General features: G+C 34.8%; 6 protein-coding genes across 17 annotated transcripts in view; 2 read left to right on the forward strand and 4 right to left on the reverse strand.

Annotated features, from left to right (window-relative positions):
* Positions 1-25,925, reverse strand: part of LOC127963305 (bile acid receptor-like) — a 244,412-nt gene that overhangs the window by 157,193 nt on the left and 61,294 nt on the right. The gene's annotated exons all lie outside the window — the stretch shown is intronic.
* LOC127963310 (lysosomal amino acid transporter 1 homolog) overlaps positions 1-25,925 on the reverse strand; it is a 278,938-nt gene that overhangs the window by 143,377 nt on the left and 109,636 nt on the right. The window lies entirely within an intron of this gene.
* The window catches only part of LOC127963306 (mitogen-activated protein kinase 13), a 259,971-nt gene that overhangs the window by 18,090 nt on the left and 215,956 nt on the right, over positions 1-25,925 (forward strand). The gene's annotated exons all lie outside the window — the stretch shown is intronic.
* LOC127963297 (bromodomain and PHD finger-containing protein 3) overlaps positions 1-25,925 on the forward strand; it is a 234,857-nt gene that overhangs the window by 4,086 nt on the left and 204,846 nt on the right. The window lies entirely within an intron of this gene.
* On the reverse strand, positions 2,904-4,702 carry LOC127963317 (C-C motif chemokine 28-like). The gene is made up of 3 exons (XM_052563167.1): positions 4,601-4,702; positions 3,236-3,356; positions 2,904-3,160 (listed from the first exon to the last, which is right to left on the reverse strand). The coding sequence occupies exons 1-3, from the start codon at positions 4,668-4,670 to the stop codon at positions 3,067-3,069; spliced, it is 285 nt and encodes a 94-aa protein (XP_052419127.1). The 5' UTR covers positions 4,671-4,702; the 3' UTR covers positions 2,904-3,066.
* On the reverse strand, positions 5,779-10,181 carry LOC127963315 (vasotocin-neurophysin VT 1-like). The gene is made up of 3 exons (XM_052563165.1): positions 9,954-10,181; positions 6,001-6,202; positions 5,779-5,918 (listed from the first exon to the last, which is right to left on the reverse strand). Exons 1-3 carry the CDS (start codon positions 10,068-10,070, stop codon positions 5,779-5,781), a joined length of 459 nt encoding a protein of 152 aa, XP_052419125.1. The 5' UTR covers positions 10,071-10,181.

Genomic DNA, 25,925 nt, shown 5'->3' on the forward strand with positions numbered 1-25,925 from the left:
CTTTTGTAAAAATATATTTTTTACATATTTGTTAAACCTGCCATTATGTCCTGAAAGTAGAATATGAGACAGATAATCTGTGAAAAAATCAAGCTCCTCTGGCTCCTCCCAGTGTCCTATTGCCATTTGCAGAAATTCATCTGCTCCCGGTAAAAAACAACCAAAAAAAAACAACGGTCCGTAACTTTGTTTGTGTTCAAAATGTAGAAAAATTTATATAATAAGTGAGTACACCATGAATCCATTTTCCAAACCGTGTTTTTAGCTTGTCCTGAATCACTAGGGTGCACCTATAATAAGTTTTTATATTCTGACTATTTTAGATTGCTTCGGGGGTACCGCGGAGGAGTAACCCAGTACCATTGTGATTCTTCATAGACATAAACAGAGAGAAGTAGTTCTGGCTACGATGTTCTTCCGCAAGGAGCAAGCAGTTCTGTTCATTAACCGCTAGAGCGTCAAAAGTTACCTACCGCAGCTTTAATGCCAACAAAGTGTTCAAGTCTATGCAAAAGAATGTTGTGGTCAATTGTGTAAAACGCAGCACTAAGATCCAATAAAACTAATAGAGAGATACACCCACGATCAGATGATAAGAGCAGATCATTTGTAACTCTAAGGAGAGCAGTCTCAGTACTATGATACGGTCTTAATCCTGACTGGAAATCCTCACATATACAATTTTTCTCTAAGAAGGAATATAATTGTGAGGATTCCACCTTTTCTAGTATCTTGGACAGAAAAGGGAGATTCGAGATTGGTCTATAATTAACTAGTTCTTTGGGGTCAAGTTGTGTTTTTTTGATGAGAGGATTAATAACAGCCAGTTTTAAGGTTTTTGGTACATATCCTAATGACAATGAGGAATTAATGATAGTCAGAAGAGGATCTATGACTTCTGGAAGCACCTCTTTTAGGAGCTTAGATGGTATAGGGTCTAACATACATGTTGTTGGTTTAGATGATTTAACAAGTTTATACAATTCTTCCTCTCCTATAGTAGAGAATGAGTGGAACTGTTCCTCAGGGGGTCTATAGTGCACTGTCTGTTGTGATACTGTAGCTGTCGGCTGAATGGTTGCAATTTTATCTCTAATAGTATCGATTTTAGAAGTAAAGTAGTTAATAGAGTCATTACTGTTGTGATATTGGGAAATATCATCACATGTTGATACTTTATTTTTTTGTTAATTTAGCCACTATATTGAATAAATACCTGGGGTTATGTTTGTTTTCTTTTAAACAAGACTAAAAGTAATCAGATCTAGCAGTTTTTATGCTTTTCTGTAGGATAGGTTACTTTCCCGCCAAGCAATACGAAATACCTCTAGTTTTGTTTTCCTTCAGCTGCGCTCCATTTTTCTGGCTGCTCTCTTTAGGGTGCGAGTATGCTCATTATACCATGGTGTCAAACTGTTTTCCTTAACCTTCCTTCCCTTATGAAAATTAACCATGGTTTTACTACAAATTAAACCAAAAAACCATGGTTACTATAGTTAAACCATGGTAACCACAAATTAACCATGGTTTTGCTATTTTAACCATAGTTTAACCACGGTATATGTAGTAAATCTGTGGTTTGACAAATGGGAGTCAATACGCCAAAAAACCATGGGTTACTACAGTTTTACTATAATAAAACCATGGTTATTTTTCGTAAGGGTTAAGCGTAAAGGAGCAACTGTATTTAAAATGCTAGAAAAGAGAGAGTCCATTGTTTCTGTTACATCATCAAGTTACATCATCAAGATTTTGGATATGCTAAGGAATTTGGATAAATCAGGAAGATAACTTAAAAAGCAGTCTTTTGTGGTAGAAGTGATGGTTCTTCCATACTTGTAACAAGTAGTAGAATTTACAATTTTGGCTATATGAAGTTTGCTCAAAACGAAATAATGATCTGAGATATCATCACTTTTCTGCATAATTTCAACACCATCAACATCAATTCCATGTGACAGTATTTAATCTAGAGTATGATTTCAACAATGAGTAGGTCCTGAAACATGTTGTCTAACACCAATTGAGTTCAGAATGTCTATAAATGCTGATCCCGGTGCATCTTTTTCATTATCGACATGGATATTAAAATCACCAACTATTAAAACTTTATCTGCAGCCAGAACTAACTCGGATGTAAAATCACCAAACTCTTTAATAAAGTCTGTATGGTGCCCTGGTGGCCTGTATACAGTAGCCAGTACAAACATAAAAGGGGATTTATCATTAACATTTGTTTCTCTGGATAATGTCATGAATATAAATTGAAGGAACACCTCCCCCTTTACCTTTTGGATGTGGTTCGTGTTTATAACAGTAATCTTGGGGGGTGAACTCATTTAAAATAATGTAATAATGATCAGGTTTTAGTCAGGTTTCTGTCAAACAGAGCACATGTAGATTATGTTTATAGAGGAGATGTAGTTTGTGTGTAATGTCACATGATGGGATGGTTTGTCACAGCAGACGTCTGTTGCCATGGTGAATCGTATTATCCGAGCTCCATTGATCATGGCTTTTCATAGTTGTGGTGCTCGTGCTATACTCAGAGTCAACCTACTCAGAGTTGACTGAACTTACACAATTCAACTGTTCTGAACCCGAAAACTCAGGGTTATCAATCTCAGAGTAAGTCAACAGAGTTCAAGCTTTAACTTGGAGTTGGTTGAACTCCTTACTAAAACAGGCCCCAGGTGTCTCACTCTAAATCTCTGCCCAAAATAGACCAGTGTGTAAAAATAAGACTTGAATAATATATTATCAGAAAAGTGTTTAGAATATAAACATATAATGCTCTAATCAAAATTAAAACAAAACATTTATTTTAAAGCATTTGCTAACTCACATTAGTTATTTTATTTGTTTGGGTTCATGTGAAAAATCAACCAATGTAGAGTCAAAACTCGAAAAATACATTTTATTGCATTAAAAAGCAGAGCATACAAAGATTATATACAATACATTTTAGAGATAAAAAAGGACTTTTAAAACATGCAATCTATAAGTACTGAAACTGCCGGTATTCATGCATTATAAGACAGATGATGATGTTTATTCAGTCTTTGCTTAAATCCGTTTGGGTTTGTGACTCCTCTTGGGTATCCCCATGTGAATCAAGACTCTGGGATCAGCACAGATTCGCTTCTTTCCGACGTATAATCTGTAGAGAAGTGAACACAGTTAAAGCAGGAGCACAGGACTGATCTGTGTTTGTGTTTGTGTGTTAAACACTCACATCACGGCATCGATGTCACAGACACCAGATCTGTGCTGGATCTCATGTTTGTAAGCCAAACGGATCTGGTCTTTACGGATGCGCTTTGAAACTTTCAGACAACAACTGGGAACGGCATCCACTGAAACAAAAGAAACATCTGCCGTTGAATGAAAGTTAAATATTCTCCTTAAAAAAAGAAAGCACACACTTCCTGTAGGATGATTTGAGTTCAGTAAAGAAGGGCGGACACAGACAAGTCTTGTTTTATAGAGAGGGCATGTCTGATGTTCCCTTAAAGCAGAGAGATGCATGTCACGACAGTGTCTCTACTGGCCGCAGTGACTCACCATCTATTCAAGCTGCTAAAGGTATGTGTGTCTCTGACGATCAAACAAATGACTGTACTGACAGGAGCTTACAGATGCCGCATGGGTTCCAATCCCAGGGAATGCACATGCTTTACTTTATGCTAATCTGGCATTTCTGGACAAAAATTGCTTGTACTAAACCTCTCATCATGCTTTTTTAAAAACGATTGAGCTGAGTTCATGCACCTCAGTTTTTGAGGTAAAAAGGTATTGTTTGTGGATGACTTCGGCTCAAAAAATCCTCTCTGAGTCAGAATGACTGGAATGCAAGCTTGTTTCTGCCATGAAATAAAAAGAGATTTTTTAAAAAAAAATCTAAATTCTGACTTTTTTCATAGTTTTGATGGGAAAAGTTGTAACTGAGTCAAAAAGTTGCAATTTCCTATTACCTTTATTTTTTATACAATATAAATTATTTATAATATAAGTTATGATATATAAACTCATTAGAATGTAATATAGAATTGCAAGATCAAAAAGTGTATATATTGTAGTTACAGTGAATGAGTTTGCAATTGTTTTTTATTTATTCTAAAAAAAGATAATGAAAAGTTAGCCTAACCTTATTTCCCAGTTCCAATTTATTTATTTGTTTATTTATTTATTTTACATATATACATATAAACCTAAAGAAACCAAAACAAAACGAAACTGAAAGTACCAGGCATTAATTGTGCTCGCCTACCTCTCATTTGACACAAATCGTAATGCATTTTATTTAAACTATTATTTATAATGTAGAGGCTTTGTACTTTCGTATATAGACAAATATCTTCTTCACATGAGCAAAAATGTGCTTGGCATACAATACTTGTGTTTTTAGAGCTATTGCAGAACAGAATCTGTGTTGTGTGAAGCATTATAAAGATAAATGCTAATGGATTTAAGTAAAAGCAGCAAATGCATAACCCAAAATTGCAAAACCTAATCATTTAATAAAAGTCAGTATTACATTTTGCAGATTGCACCAATAACATAAAGTGGTAAACATGATTGAGATTTAGCAGATTCTGACCTTCAGTGCTGGTGAGGATGATGAAGGTGATGCAGACGAGCAGCAGCACAGACGTTGCTTTGAGCTCCATGGTTGAACAGCATTGAGTGTGAATGAACAGAGGAAAGCTCATTTAAATGCCGTTCCGCCCCCATCGCCCGGCCTGCCCGGACTCATCACCAATTACACCAAAGAAAACAATTTCTGAAATCGGTTGTGAAATCTTTTTGCTGCAGGTTATGCGTGACTCTGTCATTAGGAGTGTTCTTCAGGAGAGTGTTGATTTGTGCTGTTCTTCTCTGTCAGATGCGTGTCTCTGGGTGTGTTCAGTAATTGCACTGGATGTTCAAGCTTGTCTGTTTTACTTTCTTTCTTGATATTGTTACAGGAGTTTCACCCGTAACCTCACAAGAAATCCCACTTATTAGAATATTAAAATCATATTCAGGTCAAAAAATGGGTGCAGAGGAGCGAGTCATCTAAAGGGATCAATTAACTGATATATTATATATGGTTTAATTGAGTTTCTGAGTTTAAATCTTGCAATTGTGTTTTTTTTCTGCCATGAAAAAAAAATATTCACTTTCTATCTCACAATTTTGACATTAGTTTTTTTTTTTTTACTTGCAACTCTGAGAAAAATGACATAATTTTGTTATATAGAAATATATGACAGAGACTATTGAAAAATGTTAGCAATTAATAATGAAAACAATTATTTTTTAAATTTACGTGCAGTTTTTGAGTGAGGTTTGTAGGTTAATATATTATTATATATAATTTGAAAATATCTGAAAATAAAAAAATCCTTTTCTTTTTGTACGTAACTCCTTCCTCTGGTTTTCTGACACCTGTCTTAAATCATCTGAAGGGTTTTACAGTGATTAAAGCATAAAGCTAAATACACTGTATACTCAGTTCTTCTTTAATAAAAGGGTTTCGAACCTGATCTGCAGGATCTGTCAGGCTCAGAAATACAGTTGGAGGAATTAGGAGCTGGTTTGGAGATTATATGTTAGTTGTGTAAATACTCTCAGAAATCTCTGCATTATCTTCACACGAGGACAGAAACAGGTCAATAAACTCAAACCAAAACCGTTGAAATAAGAAACAAGCAAAACAGATTGACTTTCATGTCAGTTTACTACATACAGTATTTACACAGCACTGAGTGACACATGTCTGGATGAATGATTGGATCAGAAGGGTCTTTGTCTCCGAGTGGCTAGATTAATCAAACGCAGCAGCATTTCTCCAGAAACACCCTTCAGAGCCTCTCTGTCTTCAGTCAGATGAGATCCCACGTCTTCAGAGCAATCTGGATCCAGAACACAGCTCTCTGGAAAACAGAAGACATGCACTAGAGCGTTAGAGGAGATGTAGTTTGTGTGTAAAGTCACATGATGGGATGTTTTGCTCACCAGAGTCGCAGCAGACTCCAGGAGCCGCGCATCGGCCCCGGGCCCCGCAGGACACCCCCTCGGTCTCACAGGGACCCGGCTGCAGATTCTCCTCCATGCAGCTCAGCGTCTCCGGAGACCCGAGCAGACAACCCAGACCGGCCCCGCAGCAGATACTGGGGCCCAGACAGCGGCCCTGATTCCCCGGACCACACGCCGGACACTACACATACACATATACAGTACATAAACATATACATATACATATACATATACATATACAGTACATATACATATACATATACATATACATATACAGTACATATACAGTACATATACATATACATATACATATACAGTACATATACGTATACATATACATATACATATACATATACAGTACATATACGTATACATATATACATACACATATACATATACTTATACAGTACATATACAGTACATATACATATACTTATACAGTACATATACATATACATATACATATACAGTACATATACGTATACATATATACATATACATATACGTATACTTATACAGTACATATACAGTCCATACACATATACAGTACATATACGTATACATACGTATATTAATATATACATATAGTACATATACATACAGCTGACAAATATAATGAAGAGCAACAACTCCATAAATGCAGTTATGCCCAAAAAATCAAAATGTTGGTGCAGAAATTCCCCGTATGTATATATGCCTCATAATTATATCATGAAGCAGTGAGAGGAGTATTACACGAGTACTGTTTGTTATGAATATCACTGCAGTCCGTGACTTTTTTGTGTTAACAATTTCTATCATAAGCGAGTACACCATGTATCAATTTTCCAAACTCTGTTTTTTGCTTGTCCTGAATCACTACTGTACACCTTTAATAAGTGTAAATATTCGGACTATTTAGACTGGATTCGGAGGAGCACAATACCTGTGTGATTCGCCATTGACTTAAACATAGAGAAGTAGTTCCGGCTACAATGTTCCTCCGCGAGACTCACGCAGTTCTGTTCATTAACCGCTAGAGCGCCAAAAGTTACGGATTGCAGCTTTAAACATGATTTTAAACTACATTTCAGTTAATAAAAGTTGATGTTGTGTTATATTTTAATCACAATATTATTATTATGTTGTTTTTTGTTTTGCATAGTTAACTTTAAAGCCACAGCAGAACGTTTGTGTATCTCTGAGCAAGTGGTGTTTAGTTTCTGAATTAATCAAAATAATTTTGAACGAATCGAGTGAATCAATGATTCAAAGCCGTTCATAAAGAGAGCCGTTTACTTCATTCCTGAATGAATCAGTCGTTTGAACGAATCGAATAAAGACATTTTCCGCCATCTCCTGGCAGATTTAGTTTCTTATTTAAAGTATCATTAACAATGATAATAATACTATTAATAATAAAAACATTAAAGGGATATTTCGATAAAGAGTTTCTAATGAGTAATGAGTTTCAATGCATGAACAAAGGAGATGTTTCTCAAATGATCTTCTTTTATGTTCCATATTTTATGTTTGGCTGTTATCAGGGATGTACTGGGACTGAAATTCAGCCCGGGACTTTACGACGGAGAGGCCTTTTACGCGAGTGCCCTTGGTGCACGAGCAGGATTTTTTGCAGTTATTTTCATTCTAATAGTGTTTTTATGGTATAAAGACAATCAGATTACGCTGAAGACCTTCAAGAAACTTTAGGATAACACCTGCCCCCTCAGGTTGTATAAGCAAGTCCACTGCACTGAACACAACCAGGTCAGCAAAACCTAATCTCAAACACATAAGTCACACAGTATACTGCGAACTACCAGCATGTCATGTGTACAGTCAGTCGGAGTGATAAAATAGTTACAAATACTCACACCCACTCATACTCAAAAACTACAATGCAGTCCCATACAATAGAGAGTGTGTGTGTGTGTGTGTGTACTCACTTTCAACTCTCCCTGCCTCAGCTTTCCCTGTGCTGGACCCTGTCTCTGCTTACTGATTGTACAGCTACATAACATATGCATGAGAAGAACATGAGTAATAAATATGACAAAGAATAATACATTTTCTAATTCAATCTGTGCTTCAGTCAGGTTATTATCTAGTATGTGGAACTATTGGCATTTTATCCTTTATGTAAATATGTAACATTGTGCTGTATTTTTCTATTTTTGTGTGCGTGTTCTTAATAAAGCTTTGATTGATATTCCTAATATGATTGCCTACCCAGCCCTGCACACTGCCCCTCTACCTGTCTGTTTCCTGCTCTTCTCCTCCTGCTGCTCCTTCTCCTCCTCTCTCCTGCTGCTGCTCCTATTCCTCTCTTCTCCTCCTCCTCCTCTCTCTTCCTGCTGCTGCTGCTCCTCCTCCTCCTCCTCGGGGTATAAGTCTTTGGGCTTTATTTAAGTCTTTGGGCTTTATTGTGTCATGCATCCCTGACTATTTATGTATTTTTAATGTATGACACAGAATACTGTATTCATATTTGTATATTTAAGTGGTCAAATAAAATTGGAAGCATTTCCAGCCAAATTAGAATAGGAAAAGATGTTTGTCATTTTGACACAAATAAATATTAATAAATTACATTTTGATATTTGAGAGTCTCTAGGTTTTGACATAAATGAAGATATAAATCATGTAATTTAAACAAATGTATCACCAGAGGCTTTTTTTTTTTTTTTTTACCAGAGTCTTATCATATAATGTCACCTAGCAGCAGCGCTGCGTCAGACACGTTTCTGGTGTGCAAAGACCAGGCAAAGACATGGAAAACGCTACGCAAACACCACACAGCTTACACTCAAAAGAAACGCCTCGCTCACGCACAGTCAGCCAGCCAGCGTGTCGCCGCCGCTCGCCGGCCTAATCGTGCACCTGTCCTATCCATGCTGCTGGGTCCTTCCTCATCTGCACCTCCTGCCACAGCACCCTTTTCAGTGCGGAATAATTTGTTAATATAATAATGCCGTTAATTTGGCACATTTAGCTGCCTCTTGTGCCAACATTTTTTTCTTTTTCATTCTTATTTGTTCGGCCCCACCCATTTCTTTCTCTTCTTTCCTTCGTTTCGCCATTTTTACCGTCTGTCTCTGTTGCATTCACACAAACTCAAACCTAACCAAGTAAACTCCTTTGATCGGCGCCTTTGAGCCAATCGGATGTCAGGAAATACGAGGATCAGTCCAAGTTGGGAGGGGCCGCTCGTATCCCCCCTTAAGATTGGAAGTATTGGTTTGGCCCAGTCTGAAACACACACACAGACAGACACTGCTGCGTTCCGCTTCAGCTGAGCGGCCGGCCACAGGCCGGTACGGTAGCGTATCATATAAAATAAATAATAATAATAAAAAATAATAATAAAAAATTTGACCACCGGCCGATTCGGCCTGAAATGGACCGGCCGTTCGGGATTGTTCCCGGTATTCCCGATTGCCAATCCGTCCCTGGCTGTTATTGAATACATTTTTCATTATTTTTTTATTATTTTTTAAATGTCACACAATTTTTTATTAATTTTATTTAAAATTGTATTATTTTAATGCATTAAGTTAAACTAAATATATCTTAGAAATGTTTCCCTGTGCAAGTAGCTGAAATTAAAATAAAAATAATTTATTCTATTTTCAGAAAAAGTTAAATTTTATTCCAAGTAACAAAACATAAATTTTATGGTTTTAGTTTTAGTAAATATACAGTAAATACAAGAGTGAAACATGAAACAGATGCTGTAATACATTAAATATTAATGAATATTTTGCTGTGAATAGTGCATGCTATAATTTTGAATATGTGAATATGAATGTTTCAGCTCATTTAAAGAAAACATTTCGCTGCAGGAAGTCTAACAGATGAACTTGAGATAAAAGACATTCTGAAGTGTGTCAAACGTCTTGTAAAGCCTCAGTGAATGTGGTCAGTGTTGGTGCTGAAGGTCTGGTCTGTACCTGTCTGACGGGCTCTGGAGGGGATCTCTTGCCTCCTCGAGGGCAGTTCTGGATGTAGCAGGCGGATGAGAGCGCCAGCAGACAGAGGACACAGGTGGGCAGCAGAGAGTCGGACATCTCGACACACACTGATGCTCGGATGCTCTCGGACGCTTATATAGAGCTGCAGCATCAGCACCAGAAGAGCTCCTCCTCATCACCGCTGCTCCACTCTCATTACTAACAACACTTTCAGTTAGTTTACACTCTCATATCTGCCATTTGCTCTTTTGAATTATTATAGTTTTTGTTAAATATGTCTATATGTGTCCCTGGAGCACAAAAAGCAGTCTTAAGTTTGACTTTGTAGCGATAGTCAACAATTCATTGTATGAATCAAAATTATACATTTCTCTTTTATGCCAAATATCATTAGGATATTAAGTAAAGATCATGTTCCATGAAGATATTTAGTAAATCTCCTACTGTAAATATATCAAAACTTTACTTTTGATTAGTAATATGCATTACTAAGAACTTCATCTGAACAACTTTAAAGATGATTTTCTAAATTTTTAGATGTTTTTGCTCCCTCAGATTCCAGATTTCCAAATATTGTCCTCCTAACAAACCAGACATCAATGGAGAGATGATTTATTCAGACATTTGACTTTTCTTTCTTTTTGTTGGTATCTTGGGTAATGAAAACACTTTTGAAATGGTTTAATGTTTTACACACGTTCTGTATTTTAGAAAAAATATCAGCTTACTTTTTATTTTATTTTGTATTTTTTTATTAATTTTTTTTATTATTTTTTTTATTTCACTTAACATTCATTTATAGTAATAATTTGTATGTGTTTTTTATGTTTTTATGAAAGGTTTAGTAATTTTGTTGTGTGTGTGTTCTATTTATTTTTTTCATTAGTTTTCACTTCAAAAAACTCTACATTTAATAAATTTTATTTCAGTTTATTTACTTTAGTACATAAAGATAACCTTTATGAAAAGAAAAGAAAAAAAGTGTATATCAAAATATAAAAAACATAGAACGGCATAAAATTATTATTATTATTATTTTTTTGCTTTCATGTTATTTAGTATAATTTTTAGTATCTATTTATTTCAATATGTCTATATAGTTTAAGTTCATTTAGGCATGTTAAGCTTTATTTGGTTTTATTTCAGTTAATTTTATTTTCCAATAAGAACTTATTTAATGGTATTAATTTTACTTTCAGTTACTCTAATAAACTCTGTTCAGAACATCATATTTCCACTTGAAAAATTATGAAGAGTGACGTTTAATGAAAATTCGGCTGAACAACATCATTTGACAAACTGATCCTGACAAAATAATTTACACCTTCACCTTCAAGAACGTGTTTGAGCAACATCAGCCGTCTGATGCATGAATTCAGTCCTAAATGTGTATTATTACCTCAGAAACTAGAATTGAATAATTACTCTCAGTCTTTTGTTCCAACATGAGTTACACATCCATCATCTTCACAGGAGACAGTCCTTTGGGTAAAGGTCAAAGGTCACAGTGTGAACAGCTATTCATCAGAGGGTTAATATAATATTGCTGTTTTGCTGCTATGAAGACGTCATATTTAAATATATACTTCTTGCACTGATTGTAATAAGAAAATGTTAAATAAAAACACATTTATTAAGTGTAATAAATGTAAATTTTTTTACTAAAAATAGTTTTTTATTAATAAATATTTTATTTTATTTTACATCAATACATTAAAAATTATATTATTATTATAAGCGTTTATTTTTATACTTTCCGGTTTATTTTTACATTCTTGTGAAAGGTTTAGTAATTTTTTTGTGTGTGATTTTTATTTTTTTCAATGGTTTTCACTTTTTTAAAAATTACATTTTATTATTTTTTATTTCAGTTAATTTTAGTTACTATCAAGAATATATTTTTTTTACTTTATTTATTTAATTTTTTCAATATGTATGTTCATTTTCCCACTTGACTTAATTTTCATTTAATGGTTTAAGTTCATATATATATATATGTATATATATATATATATATATATATATATATATATATATATATATATATATATATATATATATATATTTAATTTGATAATATTTTTATTAGTTTAAATTTTGTGTTAAAAATTTTATCTCTATTCAAATCTATATTTAAAATATATTTTTTATATATTATAAATTGAATTAAAACCAATTCTACACATATAAATAAAACGAATCTAAATGGTAAGTGACTCGTGGCGTGTCTGTCTCGGGACTGAAGGGGTTAATGTGTATACGAGCGGGTGCAAGGTCAAAGCTGAGAAATAAGAGATATGAGATTCATCTGAACGCAGGACTAAACAGCAGAAATGCCTGCTCAGTATTCAGAGCTCACAAACACTAATATAATCCAGCATTTCCATATTGTTTATGCGCACACAGCCCAACAAAAGAACAATTTCATCCAATAACAGCTGGAGAAGTCAGACGTGCTTTGAGGAGCATCGCGTCTGTAAATCTGAGAATATGAGTGATAATAAACTCATCAGCGTCCCGACACAAACGAGGCCTAATCAGACAGCACAGAGATCACTCACCTTATTCAGAAGCAGTGCTTTAATAATGCTCATAATCAAATGCTGCACATTCACTAAATGGAAATGTTGTTGAGCTGCTTGCAAAGTTCGTCATTCCCTGAGAACATCAAGTACATTTTCACTTTAGGCCTTTCTACATTTGCATCAAAATATTTTTTTGACCCCTCAGAATACATTAGATTGTTGAAGACAGTGGGCTGGCATTGAAGTTTATTGTTTAGGTTATTATGGTCTGGTTTGTGTGTGTGTGTGTGTGTGTGTGTGTGTGTGTGTGTGTGTGTAACGTTACAGTGGGGTCAGAGCTTTTCAAACACACACACAAAGCGAGTTCAGCCTTGTGCTGCTTCATCAATCTCCTGCCGATCATTTCCACCGAACACAGCGAGCTCAAGGATTCTTCATTCACTTCTCCAGACAACGGCAAACACATTCAACAGCTTCCTATGGAAAATGATTTGAGATATATCATTTTAACAATTATAAAAAACATTTTTTTAAAGAATACATTTATTCATTAATCAAGAATACATGTAATTTATCAAAAGTGAGCATTTTTTTCCACTCACACTGAATGTGTTTATTTCATTAATGATAAAGTAAAACAATTAAATGTTTTTACTATTTAAAACAGCTGTTTCTGTGGGAAAATCTCTTAAAATATAATTTATTTCTGTGATGCACAGCTGAATTTTTAGTCTTCAGTGTAACATGACCTTCAGGAATCATTCTAATATACTGATTTACTGCTTGAGAAACAATCTGATGATTATTAATGATACTGAAAATAATTCAACTACCTTTCAAATGATTTAAAAAAAAATGTATAAAGAATGCATTACAGTTATCAAAAGTGACAGTAAAGACATTTATAATGTGCAAAAGATTTCTATTTCAAATAAATGCTGTTATTTTGAACTTTCTGTTCATCTGTGAATCTTGAAAAATAAAGTGCATCAGTTTTCACAAATGTGTGAACTGTGTTCAACACTGATAATAATCAGAGATGTTTCTTGAGTAGTAAATCATCATATTATTCTGATTTCTGAAGATCATGTGACACTGAAGACTGGAGGAATGATGCTGAAAATACAGCGGAGCATCACAGAAATAAATTACACTTTAACACAGATTCACACAGAAAACAGTTGATTTACATTAGAATAATATTTCACAATTTTTACTCTATTTTTGAAGTTGCACATAAAACAAAGATTTTTAGAAAACCCGTTTTGCCAGAAAATACTATTTCAATGTTTCAGCTTCAAACTTTGCGCAGTTCATTGTCACTGAAATGTACGAGCAATTTTCTTTCGGTGTAATATACGATTGAATGCACTTGATTGGAGACGTTTAATCTTCAGTGTATGAGGATCAGACGTGTGTTTCTCTGAGATGAGCGCAGGACAGAGAGTATGAGGAGTAAACCATCAGAGAACAAGAGCTGAACACAGAGGAGAGACCTGGAAAGAACACAAGAACAAGATCATTACAACAAACTCATCAATCACTTTAAATGCATAGTGATAAAGATCAGACGTTACTGTACTATAAATCATGCTCAAACATTCTGAACACCAAAAGAACATTTACAGAAACATGACAGCAAAACATGACAAGCATCATGCATTACCACAAATCTGACAACATTTAGGATTTAACCCTCAAAAGGTCCTCATTTCCTGTTTACCAATCTGGTCTTTGGGGTCAATATGACCCCAAAATTGAAAGCATAATTGTAGAAAAAATATACATTTTCAATAATACAAATAATATATCATTTTTTTTGTTAACTCCTCAACTATGCATTAATGATGTGTTTTGGGAGATTTAAAGTACTTTTGTACCCATTTACCACACAAATCCACAACTACACCATTAGCTTGCATGTGAAATATCATTTTTTAATGAAAAAATCACTTAAATTATTATCTAAATTTAATTTAAACTGTTTCTGGATATAGATCTAGGTGTTATGTGTAGAATGCTACCATCTGGAGGTTAGTGAAAAAACTAAGTTGATTAGTATTTAAGCAATAACTTATTTTGACCAGCAGAGGGCCATTGAAAGCCATTCATTTTACTGGATGTGACCAACTGTTCATAAATGGCACCTAGGTCACACCTAAAGGACAAAACTCTGAGTCAGACTGTAGTTGCATATTATTGAACATTTGAATGATTCAAATGCATAAAAAATAAAATAAAAAATAACTTTAGAATGTAAACAAAATAAAAAAAGTGTAAATAAACAACAGCAATATCCAGAAATAAACAGGAGTAAAAGTATAGGCCTACAAAAATTTTTTTTTTTTTTTACAATCACATTCTGAACACTGAACATAAAAGCAATACCAAACTACCAAAAAATATGTGAAATACATGGTGTAAAACAAATAAAATAATCATTCCATACACATTTTGTGAGTGAGTGTGAGTTAGAGAGGGAGAGGGAGCATGTATGCCTCTCTCTCTCTCTCTCTCTGTCTCTCTCTCTCTCTCTTTCTGTGTGTGTGTGTGTGTGTGTAAGTGTCTTTGTGTGTGTGTGTGTGTGTGTGTGTGTATGTGTGTGTGTGTGTGTGTGTGTGTGTGTGTGTGTGCGTGTGTATGTTTGAGAGAGAGATAGAGAGTGTGAGTGAGAGGGAGAGAGAGAGCATGTGTGCCTGTGTGTCTCTCTGTGTGTGTGTGTGTGTGTGTGTGTGTGTGTGTAAGTGACTTTGTGTGTGTGTGTGTGTGTGTAAGTGTCTTTGTGTGTGTGTGTGTGTGTGTGTGTGTGTGAGAGAGAGAGAGAGAGAGAGAGAGAGAGAGAGAGGGCAAGAGAGAGCATGTGTGCGTGGGTCTCTGTGTGTGTGTTTGTGTGTGTGTGTGTGTGTGTGTGTGTGTGTGTGTGTGTGTGTGTGTATGTATCTTTGTGTCTGTGTGAGTGTAAGTGTGTGTGTGTGTAAGAGAGAGAGAGAGATGTAGAGAAAGTGTGAGTAAGAGAAAAAGGGAGAGAGGGCAAGTGTGCCTGGGTCTCTGTGTGAGTGTAAGTGTCTTTGTCTTTGTGTGTGTGTGTGTGTGTGTGTGTGTGTGTGTGTGTGTGTGTGTGTGTGTGTGAGTGTGAGTGTAAGTGTCTTTTGTGTTTGTGTGTGTGTGTGTGTGTGTAAGAGAGTGAGTGAGAGAGTGTGAGAGAGGGAGAGAGAGCGTGTAGAGTGGAGAGTGTCTCTGTCTGAGTGTGTGTAAGTGTTTGTGTGTGTGTGTGTGTATGTGTGTGTGTGTGTGTGTTTGTGTAGGTGTGTGTGTGTGTGTGTGTGTGCGCATATTAGGTCTCACCCCTTTATATCTTTTTTTTCTGCATGTGTGGCCGATTTTATTAGACAAATCGTATTTGCCAAATTCTATATAAATGCTCTCTGTGGCATACCTGTGTGTGTTTGTGTGTGTGTGTGTTTGTGTGTGTGTGTGTGAGCATGTGTTTTCTACATTGCATTTGTGCTCAAGTACCAGGCCTTAATTTCTGTGTGAAAATTTTCAGATTTATGTTGCATTTATTGTTTTTTTTGGGGGGGCAAATGAAAAAAACACACGTTTTTTTGCATTTCCCATTCATTTTCAATTGGGGTCATATTGACCCCAATGCCCAGAAGTGTTAAATTTTTTTTTACACACCTTCAGAACAACCGAATCAAGCCCAGGTTTTTTGTGTATGTATAGATAGATAATGTAGGAAAAGTCACAAAATTTTATTCCTCTGAGATGAAGGGAACCCTTTTTTTTTACTAATTAAAAGTCGATTGGGGTCATATAGACCCCAAGGACCAATTGAGGGTTAAACAAAAATCAAAATAAATATCTGTCAACAGGGTCAGAAAAAAAATCACTTTTATTCAAAGAGAATTATCATTCGTCACTGACAGAGGATAGTTGTTCTTGTTTTAAGCATAAACTAATTTTGTTACATTTCTCTGAAAATAAGAGTGTTTGGAGTTTTGAGGATATTAAGATTTTAGAAAACAAAGCAAAAAAACTGATGAAGAAAATAAAGTTTTAAAGTTTAACATTTAATGCCACAACTTCATGTACAGACCAATTCAGGGCATCTAAAAAAAGAAGAAAACACTGTAAAAATGTTACATTTCATGAAATTAGGCACGCACACATTTTTTTAATTAAATTCTATAACTATAGTTATGTAAAATAAATAAATAAATAGTTAAGGACTAATTTCACGACTTGCAGACAAAGTAACTATGATGTCACCAGTGTTGGGGAGTAACCAGTTACATCATTTAATTAGAAAATAAATGTAATTGTAATCAGTTACAGATACTGAAAAAAAATTAGAATTGCGAGAAAAAAGATACAAACTATGGGATGTAAACCAAAAATTGAATTGAATTGTGAATTGTGAAACAGAAAGTAGCATTATCTTATTTTATTGTAGCAGCTTCAATATAAACCTGAAGGAAAGATGTGGAAGGACCAGAGAAGGACAAGAACACATATAAGATTGTCACAGACGTGTTTTCTGTGTAGAGAACATCACAAGGTCAGCTCAGACGCACACAAGACACAATACAGAGATAAACCCTCGTATTACTCACCATCAGCTTATTTAAAGGAATCTCAGAGAAGGGTTTTACAATGACAGTCCATGTCATGCATCTCTTTTTCTTCCATCGAACATTCTGTGCTTTTTTTTCATGAGCAAATAATTTAAATTTAGTTCGGGCTGAATGAATATATATATATATATATATATATATATATATATATATATATATATATATATATATATATATATATATATATATATATATATATATTTACAATTCTTTATATTTTTATATTTTGCATTATTTTTCACCTTGCTCTAGCAATCCTTGTCGTTTAATCTTATGATAACGGGGTTTAATTAAATAGCAGATAAGAAGATTTATCTCAAATTTTTTTAAACGTTTATAATGGGATTTTATTGTGCAGCAGTTTAATTTAACAAAGGCCAATCCTCTGTGATATAAAACATGCAGTTATAAATAATAATCAAGCAATTAGGATTCTTCAATAAACCCGGCTTGTTTTTATCATCAACACTTTGCCTCTTGCTTTCTGCTCTTCTTTGGCTTCTTTGATCAAACTCTCAAGCAGAGCTAAAACTTCAGTAATACGTTTTAGGTGTCAGATGAGCGCTGGTTTTGGAGACCACCGAGACTGGATTCAATGCAATTTAATCTAACAGTTCCTTACACAAAAGTACTTTGAATAAAGAGCACATATCATATGATGAAGTTTATTGTAGTACATAGAATGTTTAATGTGACAAACATTTAAAAAGAATATATATATATATATCTTATCTACCATCAAAACCTACAGAAACAATTTTAATTTAATTTAGACCAAAGTACAAATTAGGACATTTCCTAAGTAAATATATTGACTATCAGTCCAATATTTAGAATAATTATAATTAGTTTAATGTTTTTGAAAGATTTTTTTTCTGAAGAAGCTTTATCTGCTAGCGTTGCATTTATTTGGTCACAAATACAGAAAATTGTTAAATATCATTAGTAAACTTGATACAATTGATTTTTCAGGGTTCTCTGATAAACAGAAAGTTAAAAAGAACAGCATTTATTTGAAATAGAAATATTTTGTAACATTATAAATGTCTTTACTGATCAAATGAATGCATCCTTGATTAATAAAAGCATGTAGGCTATTTTTAGACATTACTTAAAAATATGATCAGCTTTGTGGATCTTTTGATTCAGATTGAGACTTCGGAGTGAGTTTGTGGATCTTTTGATTCAGATGGGAACTTCTGAGCATTTATCAAGAATCATTTGATTCAGATCGGGACTTCCGGTTCGCGAATCATTTGATTCAGATCGGGACTTCCGGTTCGCGAATCATTTGATTCAGATCGGGACTTCGGTGCTGGTTTGGGAATAATTTGTTCAATCGGGATTTGGTGCGGGTTTGCGAATCATTTGACTTGCAACGGGACTTGCGGGCTCGCGAATCATTTGATTCGGATCGAGACTTCGGTGCAGGTTCGCGAATCATTTGATTCGGATCGGGACTTCGGTGAGGTTTCGCGAATCATTTGATTCGGATCGGGAATTCGGTGCGGTTTCGCGAATCATATGATTCGGATTGGGACTTCGGTGCGGGTTCGCGAATCATATGATTCGGATCGGGAATTCGGTGCGGTTTCGCGAATCATATGATTCGGATCGGGACTTCGGTGCGGTTTCGCGAATCATATGATTCGGATCGGGACTTCGGTGCGGTTTCGCGAATCATATGATTCAGATCAGGAATTCGGTGCGGTTTCGCGAATCATATGATTCGGATCGGGACTTCTGTGCGGGTTCGCGAATCATTTGATTCGGATCGGGAATTCGGTGCGGGTTCGTGAATCTTTTCATTCGGATCGGGACTGTTGGTACTTGGGTAACATTTGTGAATTAACTTAAATGTTATTTCTTTCCATTTATTGTTAAGCAGATCTCTATGAGGCAAGGTCGATACTTTCTCCCAAGGTATGTTCTCCACAATGCTATTCCAGTAAACCTACAGAAACAAACCAGCGCTTTGCAGTGTGTGAAATTTAATTTAGACCAAAGTACAAATTAGGTCATTTCCTAATTTCCTAACAAATTAGGTCTGATTGTCATAATAATAAAGTAAATATATTGACTACCAGTCCAATATTTAGAATAATTATAATTAGTTTAATGTTTTTGAATTAAGTTTTTTCTGAAGAAGCTTTTTTTGCTAGAGTTGCATTTATTTGGTCACAAATACAGAAAATTGTTAAATATTATTAGTAAACTTGATACATTTGATTTTTCAGGGTTCTCTGATGAACAGAAAGTTAAAAAGAGCAGCATTTATTTGAAATAGAAATATTTTGTAACATTATGAATGTCTTTACTGATCAATTGAATGCATCCTTGATGAATACAAGTTTATAGGCTATTTTAAAACATTATTAAAAATATGATTAGCTTTGTGGATCCTTTGATTCAGATGGGGACTTCCGTGCGGGTTCGCGAATCATATGATTCGGATCGGGACTTCGGTGTTGGTACTTGTGTAACCTTTGTGAATTAACTTAAATGTTATTTCATCCCCTTTACATTTACATTTCATCCCCTTACGTTACATTTAGGATTGATTTTAAAGTACTTTTACTCGTATATAAGTCACTAAATGACCTAGGACCGAAATATATTGCAGATATGCTCACTGAATATAAACCTAACAGAGCACTCAGATCATTAGGATCAAGTCAGTTAGAAATACCAAGGGTTCACACAAAACAAGGGGAGTCCTCCTTTAGTTACTATGCTGCCCGCAGTTGGAATCAGCTTCCAGAAGAGATCAGATGTGCTAAAACACTAGTCACATTTAAATCTAGACTCAAAACTCATCTGTTTAGATGTGCATTTATAGAATGAGCACTGTGCAATGTCCGAACTGATTGCACTATATTTTCACTGTTTTATTTTATTTTATTTTTTTATGTAAAATCATTTTCTAACTGTTTTTAAATGTTTTAATCATTTTAAAAGTTTTAAAATTGCTTGTTTTATTTTTGTTATTATTTTTCTTCATGATTATTTTACTTTCTTTTGTGTAAAGCACTTTGAATTACCATTGTGTACGAAATGTGCTATATAAATAAACTTGCTTTGACTTGCCTTGCCTTGCCTTTATTAGTAAGCAGATATCTATGAGGTAAGGTCGATACTTTCTCCCAAGGTATGTTCTCCACAATGCTATTCCAGTAAACAGAAACAAACCAGTGCTTGCAGTGTGTGAAATTTAATTTAGACCAAAGTACAAATTAGGACATTTCCTTATTTCCTAACAAATTAGGTCTGCTTGTCATGATAATAAAGTAAATATATTGTCTACCAATTATTCCAATATTTAGAATAATTATAATTAGTTTAATGTTTTTGAAAGAAGTTTTTTCTGAAGAAGCTTTATCTTGCTTTTATTTGGTCACAAATACAGAAAATTGTTAAATATCATTAGTAAACTTGATGCATTTGATTTCTCAGTGTTCTCTGATGAACAGAAAGTTAAAAAGAACAGCATTTATTTGAAATAGAAATATTTTGTAACATTATAAATGTCTTTACTGATCAATTGAATGCATCCTTGATGAATAAAAGTATATAGGCTATTTTTAAACATTACTTAAAAATATGATCAGCTTTGTGGATCTTTTGTTTCACATGGGAACTTCAGAACAAGTATCAAGAATCATTTGATTCAGATTGAGACTTCGGAGTGAGTTTGTGGATCTTTTGATTCAGATGGGAACTTCAGAACATGTATCGAGTATCATTTGATTCAGACTGGGACGTCAGATAATTTATCAAGAAACATTTGATTCAGATCTTCGTAGTGAGTGTGGATCATCGGAACTTCCGTGTGGGTTCGCGACTCATATGATTCAGATCGGGACTTCGATGCAGGTTCGCGAATCATATGATTCAGATCGGGACTTCTGGTTCGCGAATCATTTTATTCAGATCGGGACTTCGATGCGGGTTCACGAATCATATATGATTCAGATCGGGACTTCGATGCGGGTTCGCGAATCATATGATTCAGATCGGGACTTCATTGCGGGTTCGCGAATCATATGATTCAGATCGGGACTTCATTGCAGGTTCGCAAATCATTTCATGCAGATCGGGACTTCGATGCGGGTTTGCAAATCATTTGATTCAGATCGGGACTTCATTGCAGGTTCGCAAATCATTTCATGCAGATCGGGACTTCGATGCGGGTTTGCGAATCATATGATTCAGATCGGGACTTCATTGCGGGTTCGCGAATCATTTCATGCAGATCGGGACTTCGATGCGGGTTCACGAATCATATGATTGAGATCTGGACTTCATTGCGGGTTTGTGAATCCTTTGATTCAGATCGGGACTTCTGGTTCTCGAATCATATGATTCAGATCGGGACTTCGGTGCCGACAATACAAACATTAAAATACTAAGGCAGTACACTTAAAAAAAAAAAGAAAAAAAAAAAAGAAAAAAAAAAAAAGATTATACACACAGATTTGTTGCCAGGGTATCAACAACAAAAACAAGGTAATAAAATTACATCTTAAGAAGACACAAAAGACACTGTTTTCATAGCAACATAACTTTGGATAGTTTCCACATACTTGTCTAAGTCAAGTTTGAATAAAGAAAAAAGAGGTTTAGACCCAGTAAGCTTTTGTTTATGAATGTCAAATTTAGCTAAGGGGAAACATAAATTATTTTATATTTTCCAGTATTCTCTTTTGAATACTCAAACAATCCAAAGAATGCATCATTAAAACAAAAAGAGAAGTCACTTAGAAAATAAGACTGAATAAACCAAAAAGTCATCAAAATTTTTCAGTGTAGGAGTCTTCTTCAGAAGAATGACAAAATCAGCAACTCACTTCAATGTCTGACTTATATTTCCTAAGAAAGGCTTTAGTTGGGTAACATTTGTGAATTAACTTAAATTTTGTTTCTTTCCCTTTATTGATAAGCAGATATCTATGAGGCAAGGTCCATACTTTCTCCCAAGATATGCTCTCCACGATGACTGCGGGTGTCGCTGTTGGACAGTGTTTACTCTACTCCCTGCTGGCCTTGCTGTAGCTAATCATAGGTCCATGTAGCTGTTTTATTTCTTTCTAGCATCTTTATCTTACTATCACTCTGTGTTTTTTAAAGTGATAAAATATAACTTAATTTACACCATATTTCTGATATTATGGATCAATCTTAAATTAATTTTGATCGTTCACTTATTTTATATCCAGGAGTGCCATACACCTGCATTGCATTAGCACTCATTAGTTTGTCATTAGCGTTTTCATTGGTGTTCACCCAGCACCAGACGTCATTCGACGTCGTTTTCTGGTCTAAATCAAGTCGGCCAGTCATGGCTTTCTTTTAGACCAAAAAGCGAAAAATTGGTCTTCGTTTGGTCCGTCGGATTTGGTCCAAATTAAGCCCAAAAAGCGACATTTAATGTATTTTTTTATCCAAATTTAGCCCAAAATAGATGTAGATGGGCTTTAGTCCAAATTAAGCAGAAAAAACAATCATTTATTTCGGACCACAAAGCCATTAACATAAGCTAGTGAAGAAATATATTAGACATCAGATCTGAAGCACTGTTAAATATATTGAAATATATTTCGAAAACGCTTGATGGGCGTGAATGAACTGGAGCGGAGGACGTCACCATGGAAACAGGGGCCCAGCTCAACCAACACTATCTCACGGCGGATTCGTACTAATTCGTACGAATTAACCAAGTGGCTAAATCGTACGATATCGTACGAGCTGGGTCGTATGAATTCGTACGATTTGTTCATTGCATTTAATAAAAGCCCATCAAGACGAATTCGTACTAATTCGCACGATTTAATGTATTGGTTAAATCGTACTATATCGCGTGTCCCAGTCTAACGGCAGTTCGTGATTTGGTCACGTAATTTAATCTATTGATTCGTAGCAGGGACATGTTTCGTTATTTTCGTGATTGCAGCATGGTTTTTTTATTTTGGTTCAACCGTCAAGCAGCTGAACGGAGGCTATTGTTTTCACTAATTTCAGGTAAGATTAATCCCTAAATTACACAAGTATTACATAAAAGTGTTCCTGGAACTTTCTTTCATTTAAATGACACGCTACCATTGAAAATGTACTTTATATATGGTCAGTGTCTTCAGAAAAAGTCCGTTAGCATCTCAACCGTAAAGCTACTTTATATGCTTCTTCCACACTTTATCAGCATGAATCTGTAATTTTCGTATATATGTGTGTATTTATATAATATTTTCATAATGTGTGTGTGTGTGTGTGTGCGTGCGTGCGTGCCTTTGCCTGTTAAGTTAGTTATTTTGATGTCCACACTGTAAGAGAATTACTCGGTTGGTAAACATAAAACTTTAATTTCTGTTGTTATTATTCTTTCAATTTTTTTTGTATAATCTCTAAATTTTTTCTTTTCTGCATTTCACCTCTGCTATAGTTTATTTATAATAAACCTGGCATTGTATAATAAATATATGGCCATGGCTCAAAAAAAGCATTTCAAACAACAGCGCTGAACACCTGTGTGACCGGTATACGCTGATATTACTTTGAGTGAGTTTAATGGAATTCACATTGGTTTGCAAACCGATGACCATGAACACAAAACAACGAAACAAAGGCCAGTTCACACAGCAGCAGAACACGGTTTTCAGTCGAGTCCTTAATACGGTCATATAAACACTTACGGTTATTTACGGGCATGACAACCGCATTCTATAAAAGATTCATAACTGCATCCTCAGAAATCATGCGCGGTGTGAACTCCAGCACAAACGCGCGTCTACATTGTGTTGCGTGTTTTCCCGTCAGTTTAGTGTTCTGTACACGACTCAAGTTCGCTCTCCACCCAAATGTAAAAGCTGCTGTCGGTTAATTAAGATATGAACGCCTCCTATGCTCATTTTAACCGGTAACGTAAGAATTTAGTATTACAATGTTTTTATTTATTTTAATCTATTTAAAAAGGTTTGCTGCATGGTTAAAACTCACAATCCGTATAAAAAAGGTATTTTTTATTTTTTTTTATTTAAAAAAAAATTGTGGTTAGAAAAATACAGCATTAGTCACTATTTCATGAAGTCCTTATGCCGTGAAATGTTTACAAACATAATACATTTAGTCATTTATAGTTTTTTTTTTTTTTTTAAGAGTAGAATTAGAATAGTGAGTGCTAAAGTTAGAGGGTCAAATAAATATATGATAATAATAATAATAAACAAATGTAAACATAGGCTATTTAAGTTCCCCTTGCTCCACAACAAATCCTTTAAATTTAACAGTATTTAGAAAATATAATTAAAAGATATAAGAAGCTACGTAAATTCACAAGCCAAAACGAACGATCATTTTAGGCTAGAATGAAACTCAAACTAAAGTTGGGTCTCTCATTCGACACAAAATCACATTTTTCTGTAAATATTATGTACGTACTTCACTCGCTTCCAATATCAACATAAAGCAAAATGTTTTACATCAGGGCAGTAAGGTGATAACGCTTAACAGTACAGATTTTACTACATAAAAACTGAGCAGTGTGTTTGTGTTTAAAGTTACTGTTTTTATATTATGATAATGAACCGACAAAGCTTAACTGCAAGCACATGCTGCGCCAGTGCAATCACTTGATTTTTTTTTTCCCTTCTAACAGCAGAAGTACAATTCTCTACTTATAATAATTTTGCTAAATGGTAAAATAAATGTTCAGCAATATCTTTAAAATATATTTGAATTTTGGCACAAAAAAACATTGTTACATCTAATCCCGCATTAGTTTGTGTCTGCACACCCCATGGCAAACCAAAATATTCAAATAAGAGGTTGAAATTAGATCAGATCCAAATTAAGCTCTAACAAACCATTCCTATCTTTAGAACTTTTTTTATGTAACAAAATATCTGAAAAGATAGGTGTTTTTGTTTGTAATTACAGATGCAGTCAAAATAGTGAAAGTGAAAGTGACATTCAGCCAAGTATGGTGACCCATACTCAGAATTTGAGAATTTAAGTGGAAAAAGTGGGGCAGCATAATATTTATTATTATTTATTTATTTTTCGTTGTTATGGCCTATATCTGACATATTATTAAATGTGTTTTGTTGTTACTTTTTTGTCAGTTGTCCTATTTTGAGAGTAATTATTAATGGGCTAATAATAGGCCAGACTCCTGATCTGAATCAAATGTTTGGCGAACTCGGTTGAAGCCAAATGATTCGCAAAACGCGATTCGGAGTCCCGATCTGAATCAAATTGTTGGCGAACTTGGTCGAAGGCAAATGATTCCCAAAACGCGATTTGGAGTCCCGATCTGAATCAAATCTGTCGAAGCCAAATGATTGGCAAAACGCGATTAGGAGTCCCGATCTGAATCAAATGTTTGTCGAACTCGGTCAAAGCCAAATGATTCGCAAAACGCCATTCGGAGTCCTGATCTGAATCAAATCTGTCAAGCCAAATGATTCCGACCTCCTGTCTCAAATGATTCGCAAAACTCCCGATCTGAATAAAATGTTTTGCAAATCTGCTCCGAAGTGTTTGAGATGCTCAGCATTTGCAGGATTTCCTAATGCCACCACCAGGTGTTTCCGATTACCGCTGTGTCGCATAGCAATGGTGCTAGAGGAGCACTGACCTGAGTACAATCCTGTCAGGAGAGGTGGAGACAGAACTGCTTGTTTTTGCTGTTATGTTTTACGTCATAATGGAGGAGACATTGATGGAACTCAGCCAAGACCGAGTCCAGGTAAATTACACTGGTTTGCTGCATCCTTTTGTCGGATTACAACTTTAAA

Source organism: Carassius gibelio, chromosome B8, assembly GCF_023724105.1.
Source record: "Carassius gibelio isolate Cgi1373 ecotype wild population from Czech Republic chromosome B8, carGib1.2-hapl.c, whole genome shotgun sequence".
NCBI lineage: Eukaryota > Metazoa > Chordata > Actinopteri > Cypriniformes > Cyprinidae > Carassius > Carassius gibelio.